This window comes from Myodes glareolus, chromosome 13 (genome assembly GCF_982192425.1).
Source record: "Myodes glareolus chromosome 13, mMyoGla1.1, whole genome shotgun sequence".
In the NCBI taxonomy this organism is placed as follows: domain Eukaryota; kingdom Metazoa; phylum Chordata; class Mammalia; order Rodentia; family Cricetidae; genus Myodes; species Myodes glareolus.
In genome coordinates, this window is record NC_142038.1 from 34,216,124 (window position 1) to 34,229,786 (window position 13,663).

At 41.5% G+C, this 13,663-nt stretch overlaps 2 protein-coding genes across 4 annotated transcripts in view; one reads left to right on the top strand and one right to left on the bottom strand.

Annotated features, from left to right (window-relative positions):
* The window catches only part of Cep120 (centrosomal protein 120), a 62,387-nt gene extending 50,575 nt beyond the window's left edge, over positions 1 to 11,812 (top strand). For 2 of the 3 annotated variants that reach the window (XM_048419073.3, XM_048419074.3), the window contains exons 20-21: positions 6,236 to 6,381; positions 10,066 to 11,812. In XM_048419073.3, the coding sequence (XP_048275030.3) occupies positions 6,236 to 6,381; positions 10,066 to 10,303 (384 nt within the window). In that variant the 3' untranslated portion in view covers positions 10,304 to 11,812. The remainder of the gene's footprint in view (positions 1 to 6,235; positions 6,382 to 10,065) is intronic. The other variant, XM_048419076.3, reaches the window with a different exon arrangement.
* Positions 1 to 13,663, bottom strand: part of LOC146891736 (uncharacterized) — a 151,963-nt gene that overhangs the window by 105,909 nt on the left and 32,391 nt on the right. The gene's annotated exons all lie outside the window — the stretch shown is intronic.

A 13,663-nucleotide genomic window follows, 5' to 3' on the forward strand; every position in this document is an offset into this window, starting at 1 on the left:
CAAGCTGCTCTGTTTTTTAGGTTGTGCCATCCTTAGCTGTGCCTTCCTGCTTTCTTGTGAATACCATTACTCTGAATTTTAACATTTATTATTAATCTGCTTTTCTTTATCATTTCAGCATGTAAAACATTTAAAAAATATATCCAGGTAAGCCTGGTGGCATAGAGCTGTAATCCCAACTCCTCGCGATGATGAGGCAGGAAGATGAATGCAAGACCAGCCTGGGCAAGCTAGTGAGGCCTTGCCTCAGCGAGTGTAAGCAGGAGAGAGGGGGAGAAGCACAGTCAACCCCTCCCGCCATCTCTGCATGGGCAGTGGGAATGAACTGGTAAAGGGCTGCCTAGCCTGCTTGGGCTTCCATGTTTAATGCCTAGCAGTGAGCAATTTTGAAATTCTAAAAACCTTCGTGAATAGCATTATTTATCTTGATGAAATAGTTTGATGGAGTGGTCTGTGTGAAGGCACCACAGCTGTGCAGCTGCTCTATGTAATCTTTAGTGAAGCTGCTCTTTACAGGTTTCCATAGAGAAAGCAGTCCCACACAGTTCTCACACAAGTAACAGTTTTTAGATAGAATTTCAGATACTAGAAGAATACATTCAGTTTTTCTAACTTAAACTTTACTAAACGTTGCTCAGTTATTTCCCGAAGTGACTATGCCAATTGTGAATTCCCAGCAGTTGTACAGGGCTGCAGATGTGGCTTGGGAGGGCACTTGCCTAGTATGTATGTGTAAGGCAAGCTCAAGCCCCAGTACTGCAAAATCCAGCACACAGTAGCACATGATAACTTCTCTTCACGCTGTTGTCGGTCCATGCCTGCTATAGATGTCTTTAGGTTTTCAGTTTTCACACTCCTACTCACTAATGACTATTAACACATGTGGCTTGTTGGCCACAGTAGTCCTCATCAGTGGAAAATCTTGTTTGATAAAAATGTGTCAAGTAATCTAGACTTTGGAGTCATCAGATAAGAAGTCTAAACTACTACAGTTACTGTGCTCTAGGAAATAGGTGACATAATGGAGAAATTAGACATTCTTAAAAGTATTATAAGTGAAATTAAGAACTAAACAAGAATTAAGAGCAGATTATAAACATAACAGAAACAGGCTATGGGAATTAGAAGATAGGTTAATACAAGTATAGAGACTGAGAAAGGGAAACGAGTGATTATAGCGAAGAAAGAGCATAAAGTGCGGGGTAAGGACTAGGGAAATTGTGTGTGTGTGTGTGTGTGTGTGTGTGTGTGCAACCTCCTCGTATATCCAAAGAGATCTTTAAGTGCTACACAGAATGAATGTATAGGAAGCCATACCTACAAGCATCATACTAAAACTGCCCAAAAGCAAATCAGCTTGTTGAAGGCCGTCCTAAGGGCGTGGGTAGGTAGTAGCACACGTCCGTCCACTGAGCAAGGGTAAGGGCAGCGGGTGACCTTTTTATTTGTTTTGTTTTTTAGAGACAGAGGTGTTTTTTGTTTGTTTGTTTGTTTGTTTTTTGATTTTTTGTTTCCTTGGGTTTTTTTTTTTTTTTTTTGCATAACAGCCCTGGATGTCCTGGAACTTGCTTGATAGACCAGGCTGGCCTTGAACTCACAGAGATTGTAGTTTAGAATGTGCCCTACTTACAGGGATACTGAGCTGGAAACGTTAATAAAATTCAATAACATGGAACATTTCTTAGGTAATTTACTTTTAATTATCCATTTTAAATTCAAGACTATGGTAAGATTAGAAAATATCAAAATAATAAAAATGCAGAATAATAAAATGCAGTATATCCAAGCCTAGAAAGAAATTTAATTATAGCTGAGTTACAGAATAAGAAGAGTCTGTCTTTTGGACAGACTAGGGAGATAGCTCATTCTGTAAAGTACCTTCCATGCTGACAACCTTGTGTTTTAACGCCATCACCTGTATAGAAAACCTGGCATGGTAGCATGTGCTTGTAATTCAGCTCTGGGCAGGCAGAGATAGGCAGGTCCTTGTCCCACACCGACCAGATAGATCTGCCTACCAGTGAGCCCCAAGTCTCAGTATCAGTTCAAAATACAAGATGCCTGGACAACACTCCAGGTCTGCCTCCCCTCCGCATGCCAGCACCATGCACCGCGACATACAGAGCCAAAAGTTGTTTCTTTGAGAGGAAGTCTTAGAAAAGTGAGGCTCCCTATCAGTAGCAGAATGTTATAAAGGAGTGAGGACTCCAGATCCTGCCAGCATATGACAAGATTAGGATGCTATGAGTGAATTTGATAAACTACCTGCAAAAGTAACTCAAGAATTAAAAATAATTGTATAGCTGTTAGACAAATTGTAATGGAAAATATATACAGAAAAAATACGTGATTCAAACATTTGAATTTAAGTTACCAGTGTAAGAATAACTCTAACCCCATTAAAAAACAAACAAACCAGAACTTTTTTTAATAAGAGACCACAGCACAGTAACCATGGTCCTAAATCTTAAAGTTAATCTGTATTGATTTAGAAATTACAGAAGCAAAACCAGCCAGTTAGTCTCAAATAGGTACAGAACCTGGAAGTCACACCTTGGGTTGCATACTAAACACAGAGGTTATTCACTACTTCAGATCAATACAGGAGGGCATGGTGGTACAAGCCTTTAGTCTTGGCACTCTGAAGTTAGAGTCAGGCCTCTGGGAGTTCAAGGCCAGTCAGGTCTACATAGGAAGTTCCAGGACAGCCAGGACTATGTAGAGACTCTGTCTTTAAAAGTACAAAACAATCCAGGAGGTACAGTTATAAGATCGTGCTGTAAGGAGGCCACTTCTTGGTTCCCAGCTGCTCAGCCCCAAAATAATCACACATAAACTATATTATTTAAAACACTGCTTGGTCTATTAGCTCTATCTTCTTATTGGCTAACTCTTATATCTTAATTTAACCCATTTCTAGTAATCTTGTGTATTGCCACGGGTAAAGTTCCAGTGTCTGTGTCTGATGGGCCTGCATGACTTCTCTCTTACTCCTTTCTTCCAGCATTCAGTTTAGTTTTCCCCATCTAGCTAAGTTTTGCCCTGCTATAGGTCCAAAGCAGTCCTTTATTAACCAATGGTATTCACAGCATACAGAGGGGAATTCCACATCAAGACTGCATGAGTAGTTGTAGAGACAATCCAGGGGAGTATGGCCATAAGACCACATGAGTAGTTGTAGAAAGAGTCCATGGCATTCACGTTAATAGGTAGTAAACTAACACAAGGGGTCATTTCCTAAATGAAAAATAAATGTTCGCGTTAAACCTACAAAAAAGCTTCCTTAATAATTTGAATCCCCCCCCCCCCGGTCAGAACTCCATTGTCTACTGATAGCATGTTAGCAGTGTTCAGTGTCGTAAGAAAGAGAGCTGGGGATATAGAAGGGCTGTGTGTGCCTTACCTCATATGTAAAAGGAGAGCGCTAGGAACGGGAAAGGGAAAGTACGATTGCTGTGTTCCGTAGAGGACATTGGTGAACAAATGCCCTCAGTGGACAAACTCATGGTAACGGAAGCCCCTGTAGGTCACTGTGTGCACGTCCCCTGCTGCCATCACCTCTGCAGCACTGCTCTGTGGAGTATTGCTCATTTCCCCAGTCATCAAGTAGCTGTTGCCAATGTCACAAGGACTGAATGTGTCTCCTACAGCATTGTCAGACTGAAGACTAATTCAGAAGTCACTGGTACTTAGGGTCTCTGTACATACTTTTTGTATTTCTCTGAGAAGTAGCTAAATCTACCAAGTGTTCTGGAACTGTCAGTATAAAAAAGCTAATTTCTCTACCAGAGAACATTAGACACTGAAGAAATGTAAAACCTCTGATCAAATAGGAGTGCAGTTTAAAAGTTACTATTCTTGCTGCATAGAGAACTATAGAGAATCCCCCAAGGTTAGCTGTAAATTGCCATTGCTGGCTTCCAGTGTTGTGAAGGCACACTGTGTGAGGCAGAGTTGATCTTAGCTTCATCATAACTGGAAATCTGGCAGACTTTTGTTCTTGATTTTTCTTTCTAGAAATAGATATTTGTGTGAAAATTTAGAAACTGGAAGAGCTAAATTTTGAAGACTGCCAAAGGTCTAACTTAGCCTGACAAAGGCTAAGGACAGACTTTTGTCAGACACTGGAGTCGAGTAGTGTAGTGTTAATGCATGGGTAGGAAGCGTGTCGGTTCAGTGCATCCACAGATGTCCTCACACATGGGCAGGAGACCCCGCCAACACTGTCCTTAAGTTCTGTTTAGGGGAAAAAAGCAAGTCCCGAACTCACACTGTATCTAAAGCCAGTTGTGTACATACTGATTAAACAATGCTTCCAGAAGGTACTGCAAAAGAATGTCTGTAGGCTGGAGAGATGGCTCAGTGGTTAGGAGCATTGCTGCTCTTCCAGACCAAGCTTAGTTCCTAGCACCTGTATCAGGTGTCTCATCGCAGCCTGTAATTCTAGCTTCAGGGGATCCAACACGTTGGCCTGTCCTCCATGGACACCTGCACTCATGTACAGTATGTTCCCACACACACACACCCATAAATAAGTAGATAAAAAGTAATATCTTCAAGACTGACACAAGTCAAAGAACGAAGAGAGAGGAGCCCTGCTAGGAAGGAATTGAGGGAACCGTGTGGGTTATGTTAAGACGAAGGACTTCTGTTCATCCCAGAACACTGTTGAAGGGTGAAAAGGCAAAATAGAGTACTGGGAATATAACACCAATAAGATAAACAGCTATAGAGAGAAAACCCCAGAGGTTTCAGCTAGAACTTTATAGATAAGCATATCCAAATGCCATTAAAATGTGTTGAAACTCTTTGGAAAAAAAATGCAAAATAAAATCAGGGCAAACCACTAAAAGAACTGTTAAAAAGAAGAAAAAAGATCACTAAGTGTTGATCAAAAATACATGGCCCAGGAGCTCTCATGGTTGCTATTGAGTAATGGACCACCTTGTCCACAGTTCGGCAATATTTCCTAATCCTGCAATTGTTGTGTTTTCTGACCCAGGTATAAAGCCAGGTGAAATGCATCGTCATCTTAACATTGGCAGTATTTAGACTATAAAATTGGAAGCTGCCCAAATGGCCTTGAGCAGTGGATAAGCTGTGTATTAGTTAAGTAAAGATTGTGCATTACTGTGAGTGATGAGCGGCATAGGGCGGTACAAATGACTCTCACGTCAGTGTTAAGTGAAAGAAGCCCAACACAGAGGAATCTGGATTTCATAATTCTACACAGAACTCAGAACAATCAGCACTTACTTATGTTGTTAGAGTTAGTTTGGGAACTATTAGTGATTGGAGGGGGCGTGTCATGGGGAAGGGCAGACTCAGGAATTGTGGTAACCCTTTATGTGTGTAATTCACATTGTAACAATTCAGCAAAATATTCCTAGCATTTAGTCAGTTTTCCATTTGCTATAATCAGAAATTAATTTAGTTAGAAGAAATGAACTGGGCATGGCAGCACGTGCTTTTAATCTCAGTGCTCAGAAGGCAGAGGCAGGTGTGAGGTCCAGGTCAGCCAGAGCTACATAGTAATATCCTTTCTCAAAACAACAATAAGACAACACACACACAAAGGATGCCGTATTGACCCTGCTGTCTCTGTGAACTTCTGCCCTACGGAAAGAATAGCACTCGTCTACAGAGAAATAAGTGGGTGGACTTAGAAGCTCCATATTACATTGTACAGGCTCTTATTGTAGCACTCTTATGATAGTCTCGCTTATAAATCGTGGAATATCTTCATTCTATAGAGTATTACATTTCTTTCATTGTTAATTTTTTAAATGCAGTTAAAAATATATCATTTGATCCCAGTTTTGTTTTAAAAAAGAATATGCACTTAGATTTTCATATGAGCCTGGAGAAAAGAAAATTGTTAACCAAACTGCTTGGGTTTAATGACCAGAGACTGTTGCCAAAGTTCTGTAGGCACAATGGTGCGTAGGCGCGGATCCTAGGTGTTCACAGATGCAGGTCCTTCTGCAGTCTGTTGTGCTGACAAGCAGTTGCTCCTGCCTCACAGTCTTGGACACTAACTGTTCAGCAAACCCCCATCCTCGTTGGCCATGATTTATGACGTCAAAAAGAGATGGGTAGAAAGATTATCAGGAAAAAATGGGGTGCTTCTAAATATCCTGTGACCCAGAATTGGCCGCATATCCTATCCCCAGTCCAAGTCACAGAGAAGGGTGCATTCCTAGTGATACAAGCCAGCTTTTCTGTTTCTTTTAAGAGGGAGCAAGAAAGTCAAATGGCTCGCCTTAAAAAGCAGCAGGAGGAGTTGGAGCAGATGCGGCTGCGTTATCTGGCTGCCGAGGAGAAGGAGACCGTGAGAACTGAGCAGCAGGAGCTGCTGGACATACGGAACGAGCTGAACAGGTGCCGTGCCACAGGGCTCCTCTCTCGTTAACGTGGGTCTGCGTGACTGACTGCCTTTCAGTGTGGTCTTCCCTGAATTAAGGAGGGTACTGAACAAATACACGCACATGTTTGTGTTGATATGATATAAAACATGTTTAAAGAGTAAGATTCATTTTTGTATTATCTACAAATTTCATAGAAAAAAATCAGTCCTCATTTACCAAAATATTGTTTCACACATAGCATAGTGCTTTTTAAATTGTTTTAAAGGTTTGCCTTTCTTACATTTATTTGTGTCTGTATGTTTCTGCCACATATGTGTTGGTACCTGTGAATGCCAGAAATGGCTGTTGGTTTCCCTGGAGCTGGAGTTACAGGCAGCTGTGAGCCACTCAACATGGGTGCTGGGAATTGAACTCAGGTCCTCTGGAAGAGCAGCGAGTACACTTAGCCATTGAGCCAGCTACTTTAAGATGACTTGTATGATAGCACATTTTGGAAGGTATGGATCATGTCTGTTTCATAAATGGACATAAAGCATCATCCAGGCATACAGCCTGATTGCCAAATTGTTTGCTAAGAAAATAGTAGTACATATTTAGCCATTAAGCATGGCCTAGAGATGGACCTTTACAATTGACGTTATTCAGTGAACTTCTAAGTTCCTCTAACTTAGTTTAATTAAGCTCTGGACCCACATTATGTTGTTACTGCATAGTTTCATACATGGAGCTACCGTAGAATATCAGATAGACAGAGATGTGCATAAACTGGACCTTGTTCCCCTGGAAGCCCAAACCTTCGATATGATAATGCTTGGAGATGGATCCTTTGGCTGACACTTAGGTGTAGAGGTGGTGAAAGTGGAGCCCTTACAAGGGGATTAGTGCTCATCTAGGAGACCTCAGGGAACATGCTCGCTTTCTTCTCCTTGTGTGAGGACAGACAGAGCAAAAAGGTGGGCTGTGCTAGGACCCTAATCTTAGACATGCTGGAAGCATGAGTAAATCATTTGAGCTGCCCAGTCCTGTTTTGTTCTGTCAGCCCAAGCCTACTGAGTGTGCTGTGCATTTAATGGAAATGTGTCATCCCTTGAATAAATGAAGTCAGAAGTGTTTTCCTTCCAAGATCATCATCTTGAAAACACAATAGACACTCAAATAGCAGAGTGTCTTAAACACTGTATTTACTGTTTTCCTATGTTTGCATCCATATGATGGGGTTTATAAATTAGACACACAGTAAGAGATTCATAATAACCAATAAAGTTAAACAATTATAATTCTTTTGTAGTAAAAGTTATGTGAGCATCAGGTGTCTGTCAAAATACCTTGTGCTCACCTTTTAAAGATGTGGTAGCTGATAGATGATTGGGGTACTGTGACTGGTTATTTGAACACATGCCCTCCGATGCCATGCTATTCCATCAGACAACTGAGATAGCAGGCAGGTAGCAGATAGCTGAACAAAAGGATGACTGATGTCCTGGGCAGGTCTGCTGGGTAGCCTGAGATTCCAGCACACCATCCCGAAGGCCAGGCACTTTAAAACTTAGGGATTACTTATTTGGGGGCATTCCTAGCTAATGCTTTTGGACCAGAGTTTACTGTGGGTTGGTTGAAGCCACAGAAAGGAAAGCCATGTACAGGGCAGGGTGTGGTTCATATATACTGCTTAGTGATTCCTAACGGAACTGCTTGTCATCAGGGTTGAGGGGAACAGAACAGCACTGCAGGTGAGCCAGGAGAACACAGATGTTGGACACAGTCCCTAGGATTAGATCTGAGCTCAGGCGCCAGCATTAGCTGTGTGGCTTTCCAGAAGTGTTGACGTCTTTCTCATTAACCTTGGCCTCACTTTTAATCTCCTTTTCAGTCTCACTCGGTGAGTTGCTGTGAAATGTTTTAAAGGCAAGATAGGTATATAAAGCATTAGAACAGTTCCTGCTGCAGAAGGCTCAGTCAGAGCTACTGTTACTAGTACGAATAACTAAATTTGAAATTTCTTACACATTAATTCTAAGTTCCCTTTAATTAGTATTAGCAGTTATCCTGAAATAGCTGTACCAAAAAAACTTTCAAGTATTAGTACTGTCAATGGAATCTACAATGATATGAAAAACAAAATAAAATTTAGTCTTAAGGACTAAGTTTTCAACAGATATTTGTTGTCTGCAACATTGTAAACTTTGAAACCGTGAACCACTGAGTTAGAACGTGATCCTTTTTTGCTGAAACATTGCTGTCCCATACAGCACAGAAACCAAAGGTGTGCTGTGTGCTCGAGTCTCTTTAGGTTGCTTCAGAGAAGATCAGAGGTGCCTATCCACCTGTGAATCCTAGTGAGTCTTCATGTATCATGACTCAGAACTGCAAGTAGTGAGATTAGATACATTAGAGACAAATCACTGTGCAGTAGGAAAGATGTGTAAAACAGTTCACACAGAGAAGCCTGGCCACTCTTACCGTGCTGACTCAATAGCCAAAGGACAGTCACAGGCACCATGTTCGCATTCACTGCAGAAAATGACTCTAGGGTTCTCAACAGTGTGTGGCATCCTTTAAGAGAAATCAGATACCTGATATCTTCAGTGCAGAGGGACCATGCCATTAAGCTGCGATATATCATGGTGTCTAAATGGTTAGGAGAGAGTTGGGTATATTGAACCTGGAGAAGAGAGCCTTTTGGAAAGGGGTAACTAGCTGTGTGATTATCTGGAGGACTGCCATATTAGAAGGAAATAGGTTTCTCCTCTTGGATGGAGAAACAAAGCAGTAAGAGTTTTAAGTTCACTGTTGGAATTCTGAGGGCTTCCTTAGCTACCAAGTTTAAATATTTTATTGTGATCGTGACAGTTTCAGTAAATACTTAATAGGGGTAATTACTTATATAAAAATTATATTTTTCCTTCTTACATAACCAGTTAATTTTAAAGGAACATGACTAGACCTATTGGTATACAGTTGGGCACCATGGATCATGAGTTTGCTTAGAAGGTCCCTTCCCCCTAGGTGCTTATAATAGGAGAGGAGATGGCTCAGTACATCAAATGTGTTTGCCATGCAAGCATGAGAACCTACGTTTGAAACCTGAGAATGCAAAGAATGCACAGTAATCCTGATGTTCCTGCAGGGAAATGAAGGAGACAAGAATTCCCAGAGGTCTCCTGGGTTAGCTAACCTGGCATATAACACAGAACAACACCAAAGAGGTTCTGTCTCAAAATGGAAGGGAGGACCAGTGCCTGAGGTTGGCCTCTGTCCTCTGCACATGTACTGTGGCATGCATGAATGTATGTTCTTTCTATCTATCTATCTATCTATCTATCTATCTATCTATCTATCTATCTATCTATCTATCTGTGTGTGCACGGACACACACACACACACACACACATCCCTTGCTTTTATGTTTGAACCCATCTTGCTGTACAGTCCAGGCCGACCTGGAATTTGTGGTCTTCTGCCAGATGCAGGACTTTGGGCATGTTGCACTATGCCTTACTGTTTCCCTGCATTCTCTAAGTGCAAACACAACTGTGTTTTTATAATCGTATCACTTCTGACCAGTCAGGTGGTAATTATTAGTTGTTTTTATTTTTTTCTTGAAAACACTAATAAAACTTGCTTTTAAATAGTGCTATTAGGAAGACTAAAATAGTTTTTTTGTCTGCTAGAGTGGCATTTGTTCTTGACTCCTCAGGTTAAGGCAGCAAGAGCAGAAGCAGTACCAGGACTGCAAAGAGATTGCAAGTGGGAAGCTGGGCAGCCCACGAGGCTCCGCACCGGAAGACGGCCTGGATGACTATCTGACTCGGCTGATAGAAGAAAGGGACACTCTGATGAGAACCGGTGTGTATAACCACGAAGACCGGATAATCAGTGAACTGGACCGGCAGATCAGAGAAGTTTTGTCAAAAAGCATTGCCAGTAATTCATAACATTTCGGAAATCTTTGCAGGTACTCTAGGTCTGGATTTTAATTTTTTGTGAAATCCTCAAAAGCAAGGAAAATGACTATTTTGGAATGTTCTTTTTAATTTTTATAAGCTGAATTTTATATGTTACTGTATATAGTATTTATTTGATTTTACTTACGCTACCTCTCCTGTGCTGACTTCATTTGTAATTGTATTTTATACGCTCGCTTCAAATGACTTTTCAGTGTTCTTCAGTTTAAAATCTGTTGTCTGGCTATACAAACAGCTTTTCACACCTCGTTCTGGGAGAACTGACTGCAGTAATTTCCAGCTATATAATTTTTCATACTGAGCCAAAAGAGTATGTGTTGCACTTTAAAAATGCTGTGCCCTGCTCCCTTCAATTGTAGATATCTTCAAGTTGAAGCCAATTATAAATGTAGCCATTTTTAAAAATCATTTTATATGACCAGTCTTTTCCCCTTGTTTGTAGTCTCAGGCAGAGAAGCTGTATGGCATATTGGGTGACAAATTAGGCATTTGTTTAAATGCGGTTCATGCAGATTAAATTGAAGAACAATTGAATACCAAATTTTATCGTACTCTACTTTAAGAATATAGGTGGTAGCTTGATCCGGCTTCCCTTACAGCTCCTGCTCAAGACTGTGAGGTTGTTGTTGGCAAAGTTACAGGTTGCCTGTGCTTCTCACTACGCTGTTGCAGCTTCAGAAACAGAATGTGGGAACAGACACCTAAAGGCATTAGCTGGAAAAAAAAAAAGTGAAGCTGAGCTTATTTTTTATTCTCTCTACAGTCAGTCTTTTTTCAGAGGCCCCTGAGAGTAAGTTTATACAGAGCCATGTCCTGTAAGCCTCAGAGTCCCTTTGTATCGTCTTCTCCAGAGCCACCTGTAGCCTCGTGGCGGCACTTAACCACCATCTCCACATGACACTGAGCAGGTCAGTCAGCAAACTCCCAGTTCAGGTCAGATCTTAAAGTATATAAAGTTCAAAAATTCTGATTCTCAAATATAACAGATTTAAGCGTACACTTCAGGGAGGATGTACCAGTAACTTTTACCAGTAACTTCAACAAAGGCAAAGTAGGTTACATGGTAATATTCTTTAAGCGTGTTTCTCGTTTGTGAAATTGAAACCCCTATAGGCATCATATGCTTCTTTAACGAAGTCTTAGTCTTCAGACAGCAACCCAGGGGTAAATAACAGAAGGGTAACTGGATGTGAGGGTGATGAGACAAATAATCATAGCAGGGATTTGAAATATGAATTATGGTTACATGTTCCTGATTTCTTCCTGACACATGAATGGAGCAAAAGTATTTTTGTTTTGGACGGTCCTGGTCCAATGCTGGTTTCTCCACCAGGATCTTATGAAGCCTGGAGCTTTCCAAACACTAGAGGGTGCCTTAGAGTAAATAGAAAGGACTTGGCTAAAGTGTGTGTGCTTTACCTTCTAGAAAGCCATCTTTGAGCCACTGTAATCTGACAAATAAAATCCTAACTGTGTGCATCCTTGAGTTCTGTGGTCTCTGTTTCTAGACAGAGTGGGTATGGTGCTGGCTTCTTCCTGCATTTCTGTTTTCCCAGGTACTTCCACTGCACATTTGAAATGTCTTCAAGTGAAGAGAGACCAAGATGTACACAGCCCATTCCTGCAGCAGTGGCTGTGACATTGTCAACAGGCTTCCCACTTCACTCCGATCATTTGGTTAAGTAGTTGTCAGTGCGCGGTGCGACTGCAGCAGCCGAGGAGTATGTCTCTGCAAAGCCTGTAGCTGTGTGCAGGTGATGCCTGAGAGAGTGTGCCGTGTTTGCTCGGTGGAGCTAGCCCTGTGCCTGTGTATGCACTTTGAGAACTCCTTTATAGGGCTATCTATCCCAGTGAAGCAGATATGGGTGTGTAGGGGCGGTCTGAGCATGTTCTGGGGCTCCGTACAAATGGAGGAGGAGGTGACAGTCATCTGACCAAACGATTTTCTCTACTGACCAGTCAGGAGTTCACAGGTTGTTCAAGTTTTATTGTGTGTGTGAAGACACTTGAGGCTAGACTGACCTGGTCATTACAGCTTATAGGAAGGACTCCCTCTCTCTAATAGCTGTATATGGACTTTTAAATTGTAGTCTCACTACTGTTGCATCTGGCTTACCTCCCATGATTTTTTAAAGCTTTTGAAATTTAATAGTGTGTGTTTGCATGATGTGTGGGGAGTGGTATACTGTGCATGCTGGAGCATGTGGGGGGACAACTGCATAGAATCATTTCTTTCCCTGTGCCTTACATGACTCGTGGAGGTAGAACTCAGCTTGCCAGGCTAATACAGAAAGCACTCTTGTCCCCTGAGCCGTCTTGCCAGTCCCCCCAACATATTTATTTGATAAAGTTCATTTTTCACATAAAGTAATATCAAGGTGTATAATTTTATGGCTTTGTATGTTTACAAGGTTATGCTAACATCGTCACTATTTAAAATATTTTTGTTACCCCCCAAAGAAAACCCGTATACAATGCCATTGTTCTTCATTTTCTTCTTTGCTGAGTGCCAGGTAATCTGCACTAATCTGCTTTTGCCTCTATGAATTTGCCTCCTGAAGGCATTTTGCATAAGGGAACCCCAAACTTTGTATCTAAAGTTCAAAGATATTACCAAGCCTAAAGTGTAAATTTTCTATAAGTAGTTCCTGTAGTATACACATCAGATGGTGAACTATTAGACACACATGAGTAGGCTCAACTGCTCCTTTATCCTTCCTCTGATTATCGACCCTAACTAGTATGAAGTAGGTAGTGTGGTTGAGCATTCTACTGCTGGAGCAAGGCTACAGATACGAGACGTGTGTCAGCCACTGCCATCAGCCAGATCTACATACGTGCCATGTTGTAGCCTGTGGGTTATATGAACTTAAGTCATGTGAGGGCAGGGACCAGGTTGATCTTACTTTCTGCCCCTAGTAAAGTAGTTCTTGCCATGTGTCGGTTCTCAGAGAAACAGGACACTTAACCATTGCCCATGGGAGATTGGTTCCAGGAGCCACGCTAGTACCAGAATCTGTGAAGACTCAAGTTCCGTGTATTAAGTGCCATAGTGTTCGCATACAGTTGTCACACGGCCTTCCATGTATGTAACTCCCCTGTAGAAGATATGTCCCCGAATACAACTAAGCTTTGTGTAATTTGTTGTTATGCCGTGACATAAAATGAACAGTGAAAGAAGCACCCACACATGTTCAGTCCAGATGCAACTTCTCGGTGGTTTTGATCCACAGTCCTTAGATACAGAAGTGGACTGCATTGTCGAGTCCATGTGGGGGTGAATAAACATGCTCACACATGTTTTGCCTGTTAAGGTTCAGGTTCTCCTGG